The sequence below is a fragment of the Balaenoptera ricei genome, chromosome X (assembly GCF_028023285.1).
Source record: "Balaenoptera ricei isolate mBalRic1 chromosome X, mBalRic1.hap2, whole genome shotgun sequence".
Lineage (NCBI taxonomy): Eukaryota > Metazoa > Chordata > Mammalia > Artiodactyla > Balaenopteridae > Balaenoptera > Balaenoptera ricei.
Genome location: NC_082660.1, coordinates 115,136,288 through 115,156,834, shown reverse-complemented (window position 1 = coordinate 115,156,834; position 20,547 = coordinate 115,136,288). Strand labels below are relative to the sequence as shown.

The window sequence follows — 20,547 nt, the reverse complement described above, 5'->3', positions numbered from 1 at the left end:
ACATCAGACCCTCGCCATTCATGGAGTTTAACAGTTGAGATTGTTTCAATTTATGAACAACCGTAGACTCATGAGACAGTAATTTGTAAAGGGAATGATCTCAGTCTTATAGAAATTTTGTACAACTGAAATGGACAACATAGGTGTAGGAGCTTATCATGCACTTGGATTTTGGAGTACTAAAAGGTTGGTGTGCAGGAATGAGTCACTTAGCTAATGAGGAAGCCTGCCTAGCACCCAGTATTTTTCTCTAATTTGGAAATTCTTAAAGAATTTTAGATGATTTCTCATGAATGTCAGGGGTCTAATGTATTTTAAGCCCTTTAAAGCACTTATTTTTTGAGGGGGAGGGCTTTGCTAATTTATCTTCTCTTTTCTGTGATCCTTCAGGGCTCTGTCTTTGGCCTCTGTTTTAAGTCTATACTCATGCTCTGGGCAGAGATCGTGATTTCATGGTATAGTGGAAAATGCATTGAACTTGGTTTCAGAAGACCTGAACTTAATACCAACTCCACCACTAAGCATGCAAGCTATTTAATCCTCTGAGCCTCAGTATCTTTGACTCTTTATTATAAGGGTAATATTAATGCTTAGGCTTCTGTTTTCCTGACAGTGTTGTGAGGATCACTGCATATAATATGTATGAACAGAGTTTTTGTACTATGTAGTGCAGTATAGCCCACAGGTCATGAAAGTGCACACAGGCCTTTTCACCTCTCAGCTCTAGGACCCCTTCTCAGGCCTCAAAGACTCTCAGCCTGTGTCCCTCTCCTTCCATAGCTGCAGTGGGCACTCTGTCCCTTGTGTGCCTCCTTAGTGAAACCTGGCATAGTGTACGATAGTGTCCACAGGAGGAGCACAGGCCCTTTTCACATTAAGAGTTTTCCTGCTACCCACTGTGGGAAAACTGTTGTGGTAATATTTAAAAATGAGGACGTTTCAAAGCTTATACTGTTCCCTGCTCTTTAGTCTTTTACCCTCTCTGAAATGATAACTTGAAGCTTTATTGGGCTTTTGCTGATTTATTCCTGGGAATGGATTTCTCCAAATCCACATTAAGCATAGTACCATTCAAGATGGCCCTTCTTCCCGGAATGAAGATGATACTAAGGCAGAAGAGTAGGTGCTTTCTGATCTCAAATAGCCAATTTGCATTTCTGTCTAATCTCTCTGCTCATGAATAATGTGGACTTTACCTAATTATGCTCCAATTATCTGGTTTCTTAAAATGTTAGATAATGTTCTCCCTTCAGAGACTTTGAGTCACATGCTTTGACTTTAGATATAGCAAAGTGAGGAACTTCCCTGGTGGTCCAGTGGTTGAGACTTTGCCTTCCAATGCAGGGGCTGCGGGTTCGATCCCTGGCTAGGGAGCTAAGATCCCACATGCCTTGCAGCCAAAAATCCAAAACATAAAATAGAAGCAATATTGTAACAAATTCAATGAAGACTTTAAAAACGGTCCACATCAAAAACAAATCTTTAAAAAAAAAAGATATAGCAAAGTGAGAGCTGTTAATTTTGTTTTGGAAATGTCCTGCCTTCCCATTATGTTGCTGTTCAGATAAGCATTTCATCTATTTTCCTAGTAAGAAGGGGAAGACTACCTTTAATTCCTTACTCGATTTGTTTGCGAGCTGTTAATAAGCAATTCTTTCTCAATAGCAGCCGGATTTGCCCTTTCTCCATTGCTACAGCTAAATTCAGCTAGCTTCTGTAACCTTTACGTATTGGCCTCCTCACTTTTATAGCGGAAGGAACTAACATTTGTCAAGCAACGACTATGAGCTAGGCAACTTAGAGTTCCAGCTGAATTCTCCCAGCAGTCCAGTAAAGTATTGGCATAATTTTCTCCACTTGAAACTGTGTCTCAGAGAGGTTAAATGCTTGCTGAGAACCACATGTGTAATAAATGGTAGAGTTATGATTCATGCCCAGGTTTTTGCTATTTCCTCTACACCAAATTGCCTCTCACTACACCATGCTGCTTTCTGTACTGCCCCCTCTACATGCTGTATGGACTGCGGCAGAGTCACCTTCTCTGTCTGCAACTTTTGACCATGCCATTCCATTCCTTAAAAATAGAACTTCCTGTATTTTGTTATTATGAAAGTAATATATGATTACCAAGGAAATCTTGAGAAGAAAAGTATTTCTGGCCAATCTTTTTATGCATATATAATATATAAATAATTAATATTATACTCTATACACTACATATGAAGTTCAGTATCCTGATACTTTTTACTCAACATTATGTTGTACTTTCCTATATCAGTAAAAAATATCATTGTAAAAATAATTTTAGTGTAATATTTCATCCTGTGGACATACAATAAATAATTTATCCCCCTATTGTTGATCATTCAGTTTGTTTCCAATTTTTCACTATTATAAATAATGCTTAAGCAAAAGTCCTTATACATAAATCTTTGTGCCCATCTCTGATTATTTCCTTAGGATAAATTCCTAGAAGTGGAATTACTGGGTCAAAGGGTATGAACACTTTTAAGACTCTTGATGCATATTGCCAAATTGCTTTCCAGAAAGGTTGTACCAATTTACACTCCCAGCAGCAATGTATGAGAGTGCCCGTCTCACCGCCCCCTCGTCAACATTGAGTATATCATTTTTTTAATCTTTAAAAAATGGTATTATGTTGTTTTAATTTGCATTTATTTGATTACTAGTGAGATTGAACATTATTCTTGTGTTTATTAGCCATTCGTACTTGTTCTTTTGTGTACTGTCCTTTTTTTTTCTCATTTTTCTATTGGGGTCTTAGTGTTTCTTTCTAATTAATTTGTATGAGATCTTTATATAGTAAGGATATTAACATCCTATTAATTTTTAAGACTCTTCACTGAATATCCCTGGATTACTTTCCTGATTTTCCTCATTACTTCCCTGTTTGCTCCTTTTCACCATATGGAAATAAATCTACTTACCTTCCCCTCTATCTGTTGCTCTCATTCCCATTTCTAAACTTTTATCTCTCTTGGTTGGTCTTCTATACCTTCTTTATTAATTCTTCATAAATTAATGGGAATGAAGTTGAGATATATGACATTTTACCCCCTAGATATATTTTAGCTCCCACTCAATTAAAACATTTTCACTATTATTATTTTTAAATAATTTAAATGATTGATTACTTGCTTAGTTAAATTTGTCTTTGTGATTGTTCTTTTTATTGATGTAAGCTTCTAAAGATTAGGAACGTTATGTAATACACTTTTTACTGTACACATAGTACAGTTTATAGACAGATGCTTAGATATTTTTGAAGGTAGAAGAATATTACAAAGTGGGGTTTTGAGCATGCATGTTAAAATGTTTATTTCTTTCTTAAGGACTCTGATAATATAATTTGATTTTTCTCTCTTTTTCTTCCATCTCCTGTCAATTAAATAAAGGAAGCAATAGAGGCCTTTAATGTTCCTAATAGTAGCAAATTCATCTTTATGCTGAGTACCAGGGCTGGAGGTCTTGGAATTAACTTGGCAAGTGCTGATGTGGTTATACTATATGACTCAGACTGGAATCCACAGGTTGATCTACAAGCTATGGTTAGTAATCTTTAATGATATCAGAAATTTACCTTAGCTCAGAAAACTATTGTTATTTATACAGCACAAAGGTAATTTATGATAAAAGGGTAACAACAATCTTTGAGGGGTTTTGTAGATGTTAAAATAGATTTTTCTGGAAAACAAAGTTGCTGTGCTAATTGCAAAAACAAACAAAACAAAAACAAATACACCCCAAGCCCAACTATAGCATTTGTGTGTTGATTTTGGCTTTTATCATGAAACAGAAATGTCATTTTTTCCCACTCCTAAATATTGAAGAGGGCACATACATATGTTTTAATGAAAAGGGTTTAAAAATTAGTCTTTCAGTATTATTTTCCTTAACAACTAAATATATTAAAATCCTTAGCACTGAAATTGGGAGAGATAGGATTTTAATTTCTGTTATAAAACAATTGGGGCAAGGAGGTAAAAAGGTAACAAAGGAATATATTCCAGGAAAACATTTGCTGCCTAAGGACACCATCAGAAACTACTCTATGTTTAAAAAAGATTCAGGGAGCTTTTTTTACCTTTCATCATGGTATCATTTATTGAGCTAGAGCTACAACTTGAGTCACTGTGACTCAAGTTTTGAGATATATATAATTTCAGAAGTAAAAAGATACAACATAGCTATGCATTCAAAATCTCCGGAATTTATGGGACAACTGACTGTCTTTGAAAACGATTAAAGTCATATGTCAATGAGGCAGAGCTTAGAAGTCATCCCTTTTCTTTTATAATAGAGAATTGAAAATATTGACCATTGGGACATTTTAAAATCCACATGCTTTGGCATAATTGTTACTGCTTTAGGTACCTAACTGCATGTTTGATGTGACTAAGTAGGAGTAAGCCCCAGTAAGTTACAGTGTTACTGAACTGGAAAACTTACTGGTAACACTTTATTTCCTTAAAAGTGTTAGAGGATAGCTGATCTTTCACGATTTACTGATTTGAGTTTGAAATGTAAATATGTGTGGGGTGTTGCTTTCTCTCTCAGTGTGCTGTGTTGAAACTGTTACTGGCTCTAGTGTTTTTATATTTAGTACAAGGGCTGTTTTGAACCCTGTTTCTTTGATTTTTTTTTCTCGACCAGCCTCCTCCCTTCACCTATTTGCCCTGGCCGCTTCCCGCTTCTTGTGTTTTAAAAACACTCCCCCTGCAATGAACATTGTGGTACATGACTCTTTTTGAATTATGGTTTTCTCAGGGTATATGTCCAGTAGTGGGATTGCTGGGTCATATAGTAGTTCTCTTTTTAGTTTTTTAAGGAACCTCCATACTGTTCTCCACAGTGGCTGCTAAAAAAAAAAAAAAAAAAAAAAAAGGTCATGAAGAACCTAGGGGCAAGACGGGAATAAAGATGCAGACCTACTAGAGAATGGACTTGAGGATATGGGGAAGGGGAAGGGTAAGCTGGGACAAAGTAAGAGAGTGGCATGGACATACATACACTACCAGACGTTAAATAGCTAGCTAGTGGGAAGCAGCCGCATAGCACAGGGAAATCAGCTCGGTGCTTTGTGACCACCTAGAGTGGTGGGATAGGGAGGGTGGGAGGGAGGGAGACGCAAGAGGGAAGAGATATGGGGACATATGTATATGTATAACTGATTCACTTTGTTATAAAGTAGAAACTAACACACCATTGTAAAGCAATTATACTCCAAAAAAGATGTTTAAAAAAAAACAACAACAAAAAACAAAAACACTCCCTCTAGCTGTTTATATGTTATCAGAACTTGCCACCTGTCACACCTTTACCAACTGTAAACCATAGGACCAGTTCAAGACCATACAGTAAGGGTATTAATAGCCCATTAATTTTTATGACCCTTTACTACAGATCCCTGAATTGCCTCAGTAAACAGAAAGAACTGCTTGCTGATGAGAGAAAGCTGACTTTTGCCACCAAAGCAACCCTTATTAACTACTTTGCCCCTCACTTAAAAAACTCCTTGCTAGTGTGGAAGATGTTTGTATTTAATGGCTTAAAGTTACTTAGTAACTTAATCCAGAAGCTTTCAGCTCTCTTTAGTCCTCATCTTAAAGGGATTTTGTCTGTTGTCCTTCTGGAAATTTCCATTAATGGTACAGCAGAATATTTGCAGATTTCTGTGTTCCCAGGGGTCTCTAGATATTCTTAATATTCTTTACCCTCGTTTCAAAGGTGGCAGGAACTAATTTTTATTTTCAGAATTTTATAGCATAAGCTGGCTATACCATACATTTTATCCAGAATACCCAATGTCTTATATTAGGATTTTTTCTACTAGGATCGGGCACATCGTATCGGTCAGAAGAAGCCAGTACGTGTATTTCGTCTCATCACCGACAACACTGTTGAAGAAAGGATTGTTGAAAGAGCTGAGATAAAACTGAGACTTGACTCAATTGTCATACAACAAGGTATTTATACGTGTAAACTGAATTAGGTGTTTTTTTTTTTTGAAAAACACCGGCAATTTTCTTCAGAGGAGATTACTTTTATTTATTTATTTATTTATTTATTTATTTATTTATTTATTTTTGGCTGTGTTGGGTCTTCGCTTCTGTGCAAGGGCTTTCTCCAGTTGCGGCGAGCGGGGGCCACTCTTCATCGCGGTCCGCGGGCCTCTCACTATCGCGGCCTCTCTTGTTGCGGAGCACAGGTTCCAGACGCGCAGGCTCAGTAGTTGCGGCTCACGGGCCCAGTTGCTCCGCGGCATGTGGGATCTTCCCAGACCAGGGCTCGAACCCGTATCCCCTGCATTGGCAGGCGGACTCTCAACAACTGCACCACCAGGGAAGCCCGGAGATTACTTTTAATGAAAGTTGACCAAAATCTGCAAACTTAGTAAAAGAAAAAAGTCAAATTAAAAAAACAATGCTAGGGCTTCCCTGGTGGCGCAGTGGTTGAGAATCTGCCTGCCAATGCAGGGGACACGGGTTCGAGCCCTGGTCTGGGAAGATCCCACATGCCAGGGAGCAACTGGGCCCGTGAGCCACAATTACTGAGCCTGCGCGTCTGGAGCCTGTGCTCCGCAACAAGAGAGGCCGCGATGGTGAGAGGCCCGCGCACCGCGATGAAGAGTGGTCCCCACTTGCCGCAACTAGAGAAAGCCCTCGCACAGAAACGAAGACTCAACACAGTCATAAATAAATAAATAAATAAATAAAAGAACGTGAATTTCTAAAAAAAAAAAAAAAAAGATCTTAACTGATTAAAACTTTGATTTAAAAAAAAAATGCTAATTTAAATCTGCCTATTTTGAAACCTGGCATTCAGTATATGGAGTAGGTACTTGAACATCACTAGCTTATAGTTGAATGTCAGTGGCATGTCTTTTCAAGTACTTGGTATTATTTAGCAGATAAAATGTTTGGTTTAAAAATTTTAAAACATGTATTAGAGGGTGCCTTTTCATACAGAACAATTTGATCTGAGAAATGAAGTTTGAACATGAAAAAATGTTTCTGTCCTTCTATGTTTTAACTGAATTTTATAGAAGGAAATTCATATTGAAATAGAAGGTATGGTAGAAGAAAAACTTGCAGGGTTGTTCATTTAAAAAATTACTTTAAAGCTCACTAATTTTCCGTTATAAAGTTTTACTTATGTTTAAATGTACTAGTTTCTGATTAGAACTAATATGCTATGCTTTCTCTGGAATATCATTGAATATATACAACTTTTATTTTTATTATCAGGAAGACTTATTGACCAGCAGTCTAACAAGATGGCAAAAGAGGAAATGTTACAAATGATACGTCATGGAGCCACCCATGTTTTTGCTTCTAAAGAAAGTGAGCTGACAGATGAAGACATTACAACTCTTCTGGAAAGAGGGGAAAAGAAGGTTAGTTAAAATGGCATTTTGTTTTCATGATGGATTGCTTTAACATCAGTTTATTTCAGCATGATTATTGTAGTGAGTTGTTTCAAATGCATGTTTCAAACTGCATGTTTCAAATGATTCATGTTCTAAGAATTTGTAGATTTATATCCGGGGATAATTTAGGTTTTTTTTTTAGTTTAAATTTTGGTGAGAAGAGTAAGAACCAGAGTTTAAAACTGAGTGACCTTGTATCTCATGCTTATAATATTGGTATTTACTCTACTTAAAAGCCCAGAAAATTTTGTGTTTAATCACTTGTATCAGGACTGCATTTTTGTGACTTTTTTGCATGGGATTAGAAATTATCTACTGATACATTGTGTCAACTGAAACTTTTGTGAACATTTTGTAAAATATTAAAGCATTATTTGTTAAAGTATAATAAGCTGTTTCAGAATATTGCAATTTTGTGTTGAATTTACCTTTTTTCACAAATTATTATGGATAATTTCAAACATAAGCAAAAGTAGACAGAATAGTGTAATGAACCCCCATGTACTTATCACCCGTTTCCAACAACCATCAACCAGTCCTGCCCCATTCACACCCCCAGTTCATCTTCCCCCTTCCTGGTTTATTTGGGAGCAAATCTCAGCCATATCATTTCAGCTATAAATATTTCACTATGTATTTCTAAAATATAAGAACTCTTTAAAAACATAATCATGATGGCATTGTCCCACCTGAAAAACCCCAGTAATTCTTTACCCCAAAAATCCAGTTATAATTCAAATTTCCAATTATCTCAGAAGTAGCTAAGCTTTTTTAAAACTTTTTTTAAAAATCAGAATGCATATAAGGTCTATACATTGTCACTGGTTGATACGTCATGTGTATCTTTTTTAACCTGTAGGTTCTCCCTCTATTTATGTATTATTTCCCTTGTAATTTATTTGGTGAAGAAACTGGATTGTTTGCCTTTTGAGTTGCTCACAGTCTAGACTTTGCTGATTCCATCCCCACGGGGTATTTTACCATGTTCACTTATTTACTGTATTTCCTGCAAATTGGTCGAATTTACTTTTCAGACTATTTTTTGTTTCTGAGGCTATATCTCCATACATTTATATTATAGCCCCAGGACTTATTTATTTTATAACTGACTTCCCACCCCCCCACCTCTGGCAACCAACCAATCTGTTCTCTGGGTCTATGAGTTAGGTTTTCTTTTTTTTTAGATTCCACATATCAGTGAGATCATATGGTATTTTTCTTTCTCTGTCTGACTTATTTCATTTAGCATAATAGCCTCAAGGTCCATCCACGCTGTCGCAAATGGCAGGATTTCCTTCTCTTTAATGGCTGAGTAATATTCCATTGTATACATTTACACCACATTTTCTTTATCCATTCATCCATCGATGGACACTTAGGTTGTTTCCATGTCTTGACTATTGTAAATAGTGCTGTAACGAACATGGGGGTGCAGGTAGGTATCTTTTCAAGTTAGTGTCTTCATTTCCTTCAAATAAATTCCCAGGAGTGGAATTTGGAATTGCTGGATCATATGGTAGCTCTATTTTTAATTTTTTGAGGAACCTCCATACTGTTTTCTACATTGCCTTAACCAATTTACATTCCCACCAACAGTGTAGGAGGGTTCCCTTTTCTCCACATCCTCTCCAGCATTTATTATTTGTAGACTTTTTGATGATGGCCATTCTAACAGGTGTGAGTTGATATCTCATTGTAGCTTTGATTTGCATTTCCCTGACGATTAGTTATATTTAGTACCTTTTCATGTATCTGAGGTCATATGTTGGAATTTGAACAGTCTTGTGTTACTGTGTTTCATGTTAGTGTGCAAATGTGTTGTTTAATCCAAGTTTGCCTTTGTTTTAGCATTAGCCATGTGTCCCATTAAAATTATGCAGCAGAAATTATAATATGGCTACATTTTCAATGACAAAAGATTTTAAAGAAAGCCTAAGTGAGAACACTTAAGAACCATTTAAGTATTTAAAATACTTGGGGCAAATTAAATTTATATTCAAGTTTGATGTTAACATTGCATTATTACTTTGTAAATTAACAGATTGCATATTTCATATCAAAACCTGACTTTTAAAAAGATAGAAGATCCACAGATTTTTATAAGTAATTCAGGGATAATTTTCTAATTTCAATGCATTCAACTTTAGACTGCAGAGATGAATGAACGCTTGCAGAAAATGGGAGAGTCTTCTCTGAGAAATTTTAGAATGGACACTGAACAAAGTTTGTACAAGTTTGAAGGAGAAGATTATAGAGAAAAACAGAAGGTAACTTTTTACCCTCAACCATTAGATTCTCTCAAATTAGCATTTCTTCCCGTAACAATTATATATTTAACAAAACACTGGCACTTACCTATCACAATACTGTGCTGTAGAGTGAAAGTGATGTATGTCAAAATGATCTTATCTAAGGGCTGGTTTATTATTATTATTATTACCACCACCATCAACATCATTTTTGTTGTTGCTGCTACTACTACTACCACCGCTTTTGTTTTTGAGAAGCAGTATAGGATGTGGTTGAGTTCCTGGATTCTGAAGCTGAAATCACAACTCTATCACTAATTAAGTGACTTAAAAGTATTTTTTATTGAAGTATAGTTGATTTACAATGTTGTGTTACTTTCAGGTATACAGCAAAGCGATTCAGTTATACATACATATGTATTTTTTTCAGATTCTTTTCCCTTATAGGTTATTACAAAATATTGAGTATAGTTCCCTGTGCTGTACAGTAGGTCTTTGTTGGTTATCTATTTTATATGTAGTAGTGTGTATATGTTAATCCCAAACTCCTAATTTATCCTCCCCCTCCTTTCCCCTTTGGTAACCATAATTAAGTGACTTTGGATAATCAGTTTTTTCACCTATCAAATGGAGGTTGGAGTAATTACATTATAGAGTAATTAGAACAAAATATGTAGCACTTAGTATTAATTATATTAGTAATAATATTATTGTTTACATATAGTTACTTAAATGCCAGAAGGACTTTGTTACAGGTGGTCTCATTTGTAAAAGAATGCCTTGTAATATACTTCATGGACAACAAAGGTCTCTTGAAGAAATGGGAATTTTATTTATTTTGTCTGTTTAAACTGAAATTATGGCTGTAATTTTAAAAACTTTTAATTTTGAAATGACTTTAGACTTTATTGCAAAAAATAGTAAAGAGTTCACATATATCCTTCACTCAGCTTCCCCTAATGTTAACAATTTACTTAATCATATTACAGTGAGCAAGTCCAGGAAATTAACATGTTTTCCCCCTAATGTCCTTTCCCTGTTCCGGGGTTTATAATCCAGGATCCCACATTGCAGTTTTTAAAAACAGAGTTTTATTTTTAAGAGCAGTTTTAGGTTCACAGCAAAATCGCGTGGAAAATACAAAGACTTCCCATATTCCATCTGCTTTCTCCCAACAGCTTCCTCTACTGTCAACATCCCACACCAGTCAAACCTACACTGACACATCATTATCATTCAAAGTCCATTGTTTACATTAGGATTCACTTTTGGCGTTGTACAGTCTGTGGGTTTGGATAAATGTATAAATGACTGGTATCCACCATTATGATATCCAGAATAGTTTTACTGCCCTAAAAACCCTCTGTGTGCTGCCTGTTAATCCCACCCTCCCGTCAACCCCTAGCAACAACTGATCTTTGCACTTTCTCCATAGTCTTGCCCTTTCCAGAATATTATATAGCTGGAATCATACAGTATGTCGCCTTTTCCGATTGGCTTCTTTCACTTAGTAATATGCATTTAAAGTTCCTTCATGTCTTTTCATGGCTTGATAGCTCATTTCTTTGTAGTGCTGAGTTATATTCCATTTTCTGGATGTACTACAGCTTATTTATGCATTTATCTACTGAAGGACATCTTGGTTGCTTCCAAGTTTTGATAATTATGAATAAAGCTGCCATAAACATTTTTTTTTTTTAAATTTATTTATTTATTTATTCATTTCTGGCTGTGTTGGGTCTTCGTTTCTGTGCGAGGGCTTTCTCTAGTTCTGGCAAGCGGGGGCCACTCTTCATCGCGGTGCGCGGGCCTCTCACTATCGCGGCCTCTCTTGTTGCGGAGCACAGGCTCCAGACGCGCAGGCTCAGTAGTTGTGGCTCACGGGCCTAGTTGCTCCGCGGCATGTGGGATCCTCCCAGACCAGGGCTCGAACCCGTGTCCCCTGCATTGGCAGGCAGACTCTCAACCATTGCGCCACCAGGGAAGCCCTGCCATAAACATTTATGTGCAGGTTTTTGTGTGAATGTAGATTTTCAACTCCTTTGGGTAAATCCCAAGGAGCACGATTGTTGGATTGTATGGTAAGAGTATGTTTAATTTTGTAAGAAACTGCCAACCTGTCTTCCAAAGTGGCCATACTATTTTACATTCTCGTGGGCAGTGAATGAGAGTTCCTGTTGTGCCACATTCTCACCAGCATTTGGTGTTGTCAGTGTTCTGGATTTTTGCCATTTTAGTAGGTGTGTAGTAGTATGTCTTTGTTTTAGTTTGCATTTCACTGATGACATGATGGGGAGCATCTTTTCATTTGCTTATTTGCAATCTGTATATTTCATCGGGGAAGTGTCTCTTCAGATCTTTTGCCCATTTAAAAATCAGAATGGTTGTTTTCTTATTGTTGAGTTTTAAGAGTTCTTTGTATATTTTGGATAATAGTCTCCTAACAGATATGTCTTTTGCAAACACTTTCTCCCAGTCTGTGGCTTGTCTTCTCATTCTCTTGACCCACATTGCATTTTGTTGCTGTGTCTCCTTGGTCTCTTCTAATCTGTGATAGTTCTCAGTCTTTCTTTGTTTTTCATGACCTTGACCCTCTTGAAGAGTATTGCTCAGTTGTCTTGTAGTTTGAATCTCACTTTGGGGTTGTTCGACATTTTTTTCATGATTTGACTGAGATTATGCATTTTTAGCAAGAATGTGTTGGAAGGGATGTTACGTCTTTCTCAGTACATCATACCAGGGAACATATGACGTCACTATGTCATGTTACTGGGGACAGTAACCTTAATCACTTTGTTGAGGTGATGTCTGCTGGGTTTTTCCACTGTAGAGTTCCCATTTTTCCCTTTGTAATTGATAAGTATCTTGGTGGGGGGAGATACTCCTCACATTTTTGCCCACTGGTTTTAGCATCTCTTGGTGGAGCTTGCCTGCAATAGTTATGGTGGTGTTTACTTAACGGTCATTTTGTATTTCCTTCATTCCATCTACATTTATTAATTGGGATTTTTCTGTAAGGAAGAGCTGTCCCTTCTCCCCATTTATTTATGTACTCATTTATTTATATCAACATGGACTCAAGGATAGTTACTTTTTGAGTTATAATACAATTCTATCATTTTTATTTTGTCACTCAAATTGTTCTATAAAGCTGTTATATTTTTTAACTGACAGAATGAATTTTTTAAAATAAAAAAGCTTATTCTTAGGTATTGATTTTACTGAAAAATCAGAGGTGAGCCATTTTAATTTGCATTGCAACTAGTATGTTGATAATGCTTTGTTGCTATCATTATTTCTGGTTAGTTTTTAGTATCTTGACCAAAATCTATGTGGTTATTCTATCTATAACCTTAATTCAGACTACTTATGGCTTACTCTGAGGAGATGGAGGTGATAGCCTGCATACACAGAGTGGAAACTGCCTTCCTAATATGCTTTTTAGATCTCATTATGTGATACGAATTTTATTAATTTTACAATTATTCCCGTGAGCTTATTGTTATTATGAGTGTTTTATAAAGTAACAGTGAAAAGTCTAAATATCAGTGGTGCTTCCTACCTACATTCTTAGAGGAAAATTAGGCTTAGTAAAATATTTGTCCATTTCTAATATAACAAGTTTTCCTGTGTTTCTAATTCTAGCAAAATAATGATGTACAGATATAAAGAAATTTTAATGATAACAATTATGATGACTTTTATAATTGACTAAATCAGATTTTTTTCTGAATAGTCTGAGTTGAAATTATATTTTATTATGTCTTTCCATATTTTCTAGATAGGTTCATAAAATAGGTTCATACTATCCTTTGAAGAGAATTGAAAACCTGCAAGAATGTTGTTCATACATATGGAAATTGCACAGTGAGGTAGATTTTCATATAAGATTTGTCGAACCAGTTGCATTAGTTTATAACCATACCTGGTGAATTAAGTCATAATGACTGACATTGATTCTGAATAAATTAACCTGAATAAGTTTGTATTAATGTAGTCTTATCTAAAACAAACTAATTCAGCATGATTCATTCTGTTTTTGAAAGTTCAGGAATTGGCCTTTAATACTTATTTCAAATTTGAATATCTAAACCTTCAAACAAGTATAGGTTAAATGGCCAAATACATTACTTTCAGAAAGTTAAGCTATTATTGATTTTTCATCCCAATTGAGACAAATAAATATTGGTTATTAAAAAATATCTTTTCTATTACTGTCATCTCACATTAACCCATCTGAGGGGGAAAACAAAACAAAACTCATCATCTTACATAACTCACATTATCCATCTCGTGAACTTTTAGAGGTAAACGAGACATTTAGTCTAACCTTGTTTGTGATTAAGAAATCCCATCTATAGCATCTAGGACAGTTATCTAGCCTCTATTTTTTTTTCTTCCCCCCATCCAGCCTCTGGTTGAACTCGGTCATGTTGGGATTCTTACTCTTCTCAGGATATTTCATTTCACTGTGTTATATTCTCTGGTTCTCAGAATACTTCTGTTTTTTAAAAATATTTATTTGGTTGCACCGGGTCTTAGTTGTGGCAGACAGGCTCCTTAGATGAGGCAGGTGGGCACCTTAGTTGTGGCACGTGGGTTCCTTAGTTGAGGGAGGTGGGTTTCTTAGTTGTAGCAGGCAAAAAACTCTTAGTTGTGGCTTGCAAACTCTTAGTTGCAGCATGCATGTGGGATCTAGTTCCCTGACCAGGGATCGAACCTGGGCCCCTGGCATTGGGAGCATAGAGTCTTATCCACTCTGCCACCAGGGAAGTCCCTCAAAATACTTCTTATTTGGCTTATAAGCTCCTTGGTGGAAGAGATTGTTTTATTCATTTTTGTATCCTTGACACTTGCAAGTAGGCACTTAAGACATATTTGTTAAATTATATTGAGTAGCAATCTACTTTCTTGTGACTTTCCATGTTGGTTTTAATCTTATGGATCAACAAAGAACTGTTTTCTTCTATCTGATAGACTTTTCCATATGTGGATGCCACCATTTTGTCTTTAGTCTTTACTTCTCTAGACACAGAGTTTATGATTTCTAACCATTCTAGTCATCTTAGTTTATCATCCACTCTTAAAATGTGATAAGAAGGTTAGGACTCAGCCTGTAGATGAGGTCAAATAGAGTGGGACCATTAATTGTATTGGATTGGCCAAAAAGTGCCTTCGGTTTTTAAGTAAAAATAAAAGACACATTTTTCATTTTCACCAAGAACTTCATTGAACAACGTATTCACCCTGTTGTTTCACTACCTTCTGGCATTTTTCAGGCAACTTCATAATTCCATCTTCCCAAAACTTTTTATCTTTTTGAGCAGAGAACTGTTCAAGGTTCCTTTTACAGTCTTCCAGGGAATTGAAATTTTTTCCATTAAGAGAATTTTGTAAAGACCAAAATAATTGGAAATCTGAAGGTGCAATGTCTGGTGAATATGGCAGATGAATCAGAACTTCCCAGCCAAGCTGTAACAGTTTTTGTCTGGTCCTCAAAGAAACATGCAGTCTTGTGTTACCCTGATGGAAGATTATGCATTTTCCGTTGACTAATCATCAAGTGCTGCTTTCAGTTGGTCTAATTGGGAGCAGTACTTGTTGGAATTAATCGTTTGGATTTCCAGAAGGAGCTCATAACAGAGGACTCCCTTCCAATCCCACCATATACACAACATCACCTTCTTTGGATGAAGACTGACCTTTGGTGTGGTTGGTGGTGGTTCATTTCACTTGCCCCACGATCTCTTCCGTTCCACATAACTGTACGGTACCCATTTTTCATCACCCGTCATAATTTATTTCAAAAATGGAACATTTTCATTATGTTTAAGTAGAGAATCGCATGTGGAAATATGGTCAAGAAGGTTTTTTTCGCTTAACTTATGTGGAACCCAAACATCAAAGCGATTCACATAACCAAGCTGGTGCAGATGATTTTCAGTGCTTGATTTGGATATTTTGAGTATGTTGGCTACCTCCCGCGTGGTATCACGTTGATTGTTCTCAATAACTTGATTTGATCGCTATCAACTTCAACTGGTCTACCTGACTGTGGAGCATCGTCCAGTGAGAAATCTCCAGCACGAAACTTCGCAAACCACTTTTGAACACGTTCGATCAGTCACAGCACCTTCTCCATACACTGCACAAACCTTTTTTTTGCGTTTCAGTTGCGTTTTTACCTTTCTTGAAAAATAACGCGTAATATGCTGGAAATGTTGCTTTTTTTTCTTCCATCTTCAATGTTAAAATGGCTACACAAAAATTCACCAATTTTGATTAAGTCTTTTTTTTAAATGCATGCTGATATGACAGCTGTCACATACAATCTAACAGAATTGTTTCAAATGAAGTTAAAGACAACTAAGTGCTACTAGAGCCATCTTACAGAAAAAACCAAACAAAACTTTTAGCCAACCCAATAGATTAATGGCCTCTTTTGTGTAAAAGTACTAGGCTAGGCACTGTGAAATCAAGAAAAATATCTGAACTAGAAAAGCATACCTACAGACTCCAGAACTTTATATTGTCACTTTTGTATATTGACTTTTAAATTGCATTTTTTAGCTGATATTGGGGTAAAGTTTTGTAAGGCTACCAAATCATTGTTCACCCCACTTTGGATATTTAATAATAACTTACATATAACTCTTGGCAGTTTACCTAATGCTTTCACGTATATGGTCACATTTAATCCTCAGAGTAGGTTTTATTATTATTCCCATTTTACAGATGGAGAAAATAATTTCTTCAAAGTTATACAGTTGGTAAAGTGGCAGAACCTGGTTTCAAATTCAGGTCTTTCTGATTCCACTGGCTTTTCCCACAGCTACCTTACCAAGAGGTCTTATTTTAAAATTTCTCTTGATTTGAAGGGATATATGGCTGTCATGTTGATATTCATTATTTATGCCTTTCAGCTATTTTCTAATTCATACACTTAACACAGTTACCAGAATCAATATTAGTCTTCCGCCTATATTAGACGCTATTTATTTATTTTGACATAAAATATTAACCAGATTATGCAAATTCTTCTCAATTACTAAGGAAGAGCTAAGTTTCAAACTTACCTAAAAAAAAAAAGAAAACCATCCTTGCACTTGCACCTAAACTTGGTATACAGTATGAGGTTTTGGAACTTGGGATGTATAACTGTGACTTATAAAGCGAGTTTTTTTTTTTTAAATTGAAGTATAGTTGATTTACAATATCGTGTTAGTTTCAAGTGTACAGCAAAGTGATTTAGTTATTTTTTTTTCAGATTCTTTTGGGGTGCATGTATCTTTTCCAATTAGAGTTTTACAAAGCAAGTTTTGATTCTTCCTAATGGCTTTGGTTTTCTCACACTTCTACAACCTTGATGTGCTTGATATTTATAAACCAAATTGGAATTATTAAACTCCTCATTCTTGTTTTCGTGTATAGCTTGGAATGGTGGAATGGATTGAACCTCCCAAACGAGAACGCAAAGCCAACTATGCGGTGGATGCCTACTTCAGAGAGGCTTTACGTGTTAGTGAGCCAAAGATTCCAAAGGTAAAGCAGTATGAGGCCAGGTTTTATGTCCTACAGTAGAATTCTCTTGTAACGTGGTCTCTGATTCAGATTTACTTATATTAGTGCTAAATCTTAGTCCCTAAAGTATAACAATACAGAAAAGTACTTGATATGCTCCGGCCATATAAATGGATTCCATTGTATTTATTTTTCTATATATAAAAGAAATAATAAAAGATAAGTATGTTCACTTCATGTACTGAAAACAAATATATATGTAATGCATTTTCTCCCCCGCAGGCTCCACGACCTCCAAAACAGCCAAATGTTCAGGATTTTCAGTTTTTCCCACCACGCTTATTTGAGCTCCTCGAAAAGGAAATTCTTTATTATAGAAAGACCATAGGCTATAAGGTAATTTTTCAGTTTTTTGGATTAGCATAATACAATCTTTTAAGCTAATATAATGTATTAAGCTAGACTAGAAAGTGTTCCATTTTAATGTGAGAGAACTTAAGAGTAAGTCAAAATAGTGGTGTTTTTAAAACCAAAGTGGAGGTTTAACTAGAAGCAAAGCTACCCAATCACCAGTAAGATCATCACTAAATGAGATTAGTGGAGAATTATCCAATATTTCAAAATAGTAATAACATTTAAATAATGCTCGTGTTCAAGTGCTCAAAGAATATGTAGAATAAACAATAGGTATGTGTTTAAATAGAAGTGAATGTATGATAGATGATAGGAAATTTTTGATTATTTTCCTCAAAATGACCAAGAAATAGTATTTTTGTGTTTATTACTCATAGATTGATAGAAGCCCTGTTGGTGGTTAGTAGATTGTGTTCACTTAGGTGTTAAAATAATGATAAACACGATAATGAATTATGGAACTTAAAAATGATCTTTTGGAATTCAAATTTCTTACTTATATAGGTAGATAAGAACCCGTTTATAGTGAGTGAAATATAATGTTTGTCATACTTACAGCTATCACATTGAGAGATTAAGCATATGAGATTATTTCTGTATGTTGAAATTGGCTTTCTAGTGAGTGGAAAGGGATGACCAAATAATAATCAATAGTATGAACAAAATTATAAAAGTATTAACACTGTTATAATTTTATGAAGATTTCTGTTTTATGAATTGGAAGCTGTGTTTTAAAATTCATATTGTGAACCTTTATCACAAGTGGAACTGTGACCAGTTATTTTGATTAGTAACTGTAATATGCCTAGAAAAGCTCCATATATATATAAGATATTTAGTTAGTTAATATTTTGGAACTGAGGGAGGAGATATGGGGATATACGTATATGTACAACTGATTCACTTTGTTATAAAGCAGAAACTGACACACAATTGTAAAGCAGTTATGCTCTAATAAAGATGTTAAAAAAATATTTTGAACTGAGTGAATCTCTAGAGTGTTTCTACTATTTGTCCAAAGTGGGAGCACTGTCATTTGAAATGGAGCAAAAAAGTTTTGCTTGCTATTTATGTACCAAAGTTTAGATATCTATAAATAGGGACAAGAAACTTAAGGTGAATATAAGTGGAAATATATAAAAATAGGAACAAGAAAGTTAGGGTGAATATAAGTATAAAAATATATAAATGAAGTGGTTAGTTATAATCTGGTTAGGGAAATATGATTAAATTTGAATGTATTTAACCAACAGGACTGGATAAAATCCTTCTTAGGAAGTTGTAGAAGAGTACAGTAATCATGGTTGAACATCGGATCAGGCATAAAACCAGTTTCAAAGAAAGTGAAAACAGCGATGTTAGAAGAAACAGGCAAGTTATAGGTTTACAATGTAAAATAAAAATAGTAAAATTAATAAAGTAGTGAATAAGATTTCACGAGGTAAACAAATATATACATGATCCCACTAAGAATTATTAAACCTTTTAGGTTTAGATCATTATTTTCTGTTAACTTTTATTGACTATTATTAGTGAGACTTAAAAGGAGAATTAAGTTGAAATGTTAGACCTCAGTAATCAACCAAATATCTGTGTAGAGCATCTTATAATTGAATAAATGCTTTACCACATACTTCATTTGATTTCTTAGAAACCCTGTGAGATAGGTGTTATTATCACCTCTATATAATAGGTGAGGAAACAAGTTCAGTGAGGTTAAATGACTTGTTCAAGGTCAGGTAGCTAACAGAGTTGCCAAGGGTGCTGGTCTCAAACACAGGTTCTGAGCATTCAAATGCTATGCTCTTTCCACTCAGACATTCTGGGCTATTTCTGCATGTGACATAACTCTGCTTCTTTCTGCAGCCCTAAATAAGGACTGTGTTTACAGTGGTTTGACATGTTGTTTGGGAGGTGAGCCAAGTGGTAGTCAAGTAGCAGCAATAAAAAAATCACCTCTGCTAATATAACTGTTTATGCTCCTTCTTTGGAGATACTGAAATTCTGTTCCCTGTGATAATACAGTGCCCACCACATTCTCGCCACAGCTCTGGTTTTAATGTAAATAGTGCCTTTCATTACAGGCAGTTTGTGGTTAAGGGTCAGGGTCTTACATGACAGTTGGGTGGTGGCCAGCTGGAAGGAGATGGAGGAGAGAGGAAACCTTAGAAGAGGGAGGAATGAAGGGACAGCTGCGAAGGGTGATAGGAAGGAGGAAGGTGTGAGCAGATAGGAAAGGGATGAGCGAGCAGAGGGAAGATAGCACGGCACCCATGCTATGGCACCTTACTGTTCTCTGTTCCTCACCTCCCGGAGAGAGGTGACTGGAGAGGGAGTGTGAGTGAAAGGAGGACTGTTTTTCATTTAATACATATTTATCGAGTGCCCCCCTATGCCAGGTCCTATGTCAAGGTCTGAGGATAAAGTGACGAATAAGACAGAGGGGGTTCCTCAGTGCACAGTACTTACGTTCTAATGGAGGAGACAGACATTAAGCTGAAAGCACAGCGTAGTGACGTTTATTTGTTTTCAGTACTTACAAAGGGTGCTATGAGGGATCATAACGTGGGTACCTAGCGTGGAGTGGGAGATCAGGGAGGTGGTTCCTAAGGACCACCATTTAAGTTGAGATCAGAGAGATGCACAGGAATTAGCCAAGTGAAGTGTGGGACAGAAGCGTTCAGGTGGGGGAGCCACAGGTATAAAGGTGTTGTGGTAGGAAGGAGGATTGCCCCTTCAGAAACTGAAAGAAGGCCAGTGTTGCTAGGGAGTGGTGAGAAAGAGAATGACTTGAGATGAAACTGGTGGTGAGTTGGTTGAGTTGGACCATGTGGAGCATTGAACATTAATTATAGGTCATATTAATTAGGTTGCACTTTAGAGCAAAGAAAGCCTTTGAGATGTTTTTAAGGC

The 20,547-nt window shown here is 36.0% G+C and overlaps 1 protein-coding gene across 5 annotated transcripts in view; it reads left to right on the top strand.

Moving 5' to 3' along the window:
* The window catches only part of SMARCA1 (SWI/SNF related, matrix associated, actin dependent regulator of chromatin, subfamily a, member 1), a 69,403-nt gene that overhangs the window by 23,494 nt on the left and 25,362 nt on the right, over positions 1 to 20,547 (top strand). For 3 of the 5 annotated variants that reach the window (XM_059910836.1, XM_059910838.1, XM_059910839.1), the window contains exons 13-19: positions 2,461 to 2,496; positions 3,417 to 3,569; positions 5,855 to 5,987; positions 7,269 to 7,417; positions 9,598 to 9,717; positions 17,131 to 17,241; positions 17,503 to 17,616. In XM_059910836.1, the coding sequence (XP_059766819.1) occupies positions 2,461 to 2,496; positions 3,417 to 3,569; positions 5,855 to 5,987; positions 7,269 to 7,417; positions 9,598 to 9,717; positions 17,131 to 17,241; positions 17,503 to 17,616 (816 nt within the window). The remainder of the gene's footprint in view (positions 1 to 2,460; positions 2,497 to 3,416; positions 3,570 to 5,854; positions 5,988 to 7,268; positions 7,418 to 9,597; positions 9,718 to 17,130; positions 17,242 to 17,502; positions 17,617 to 20,547) is intronic. The other 2 variants (XM_059910837.1, XM_059910840.1) reach the window with 1 other exon arrangement.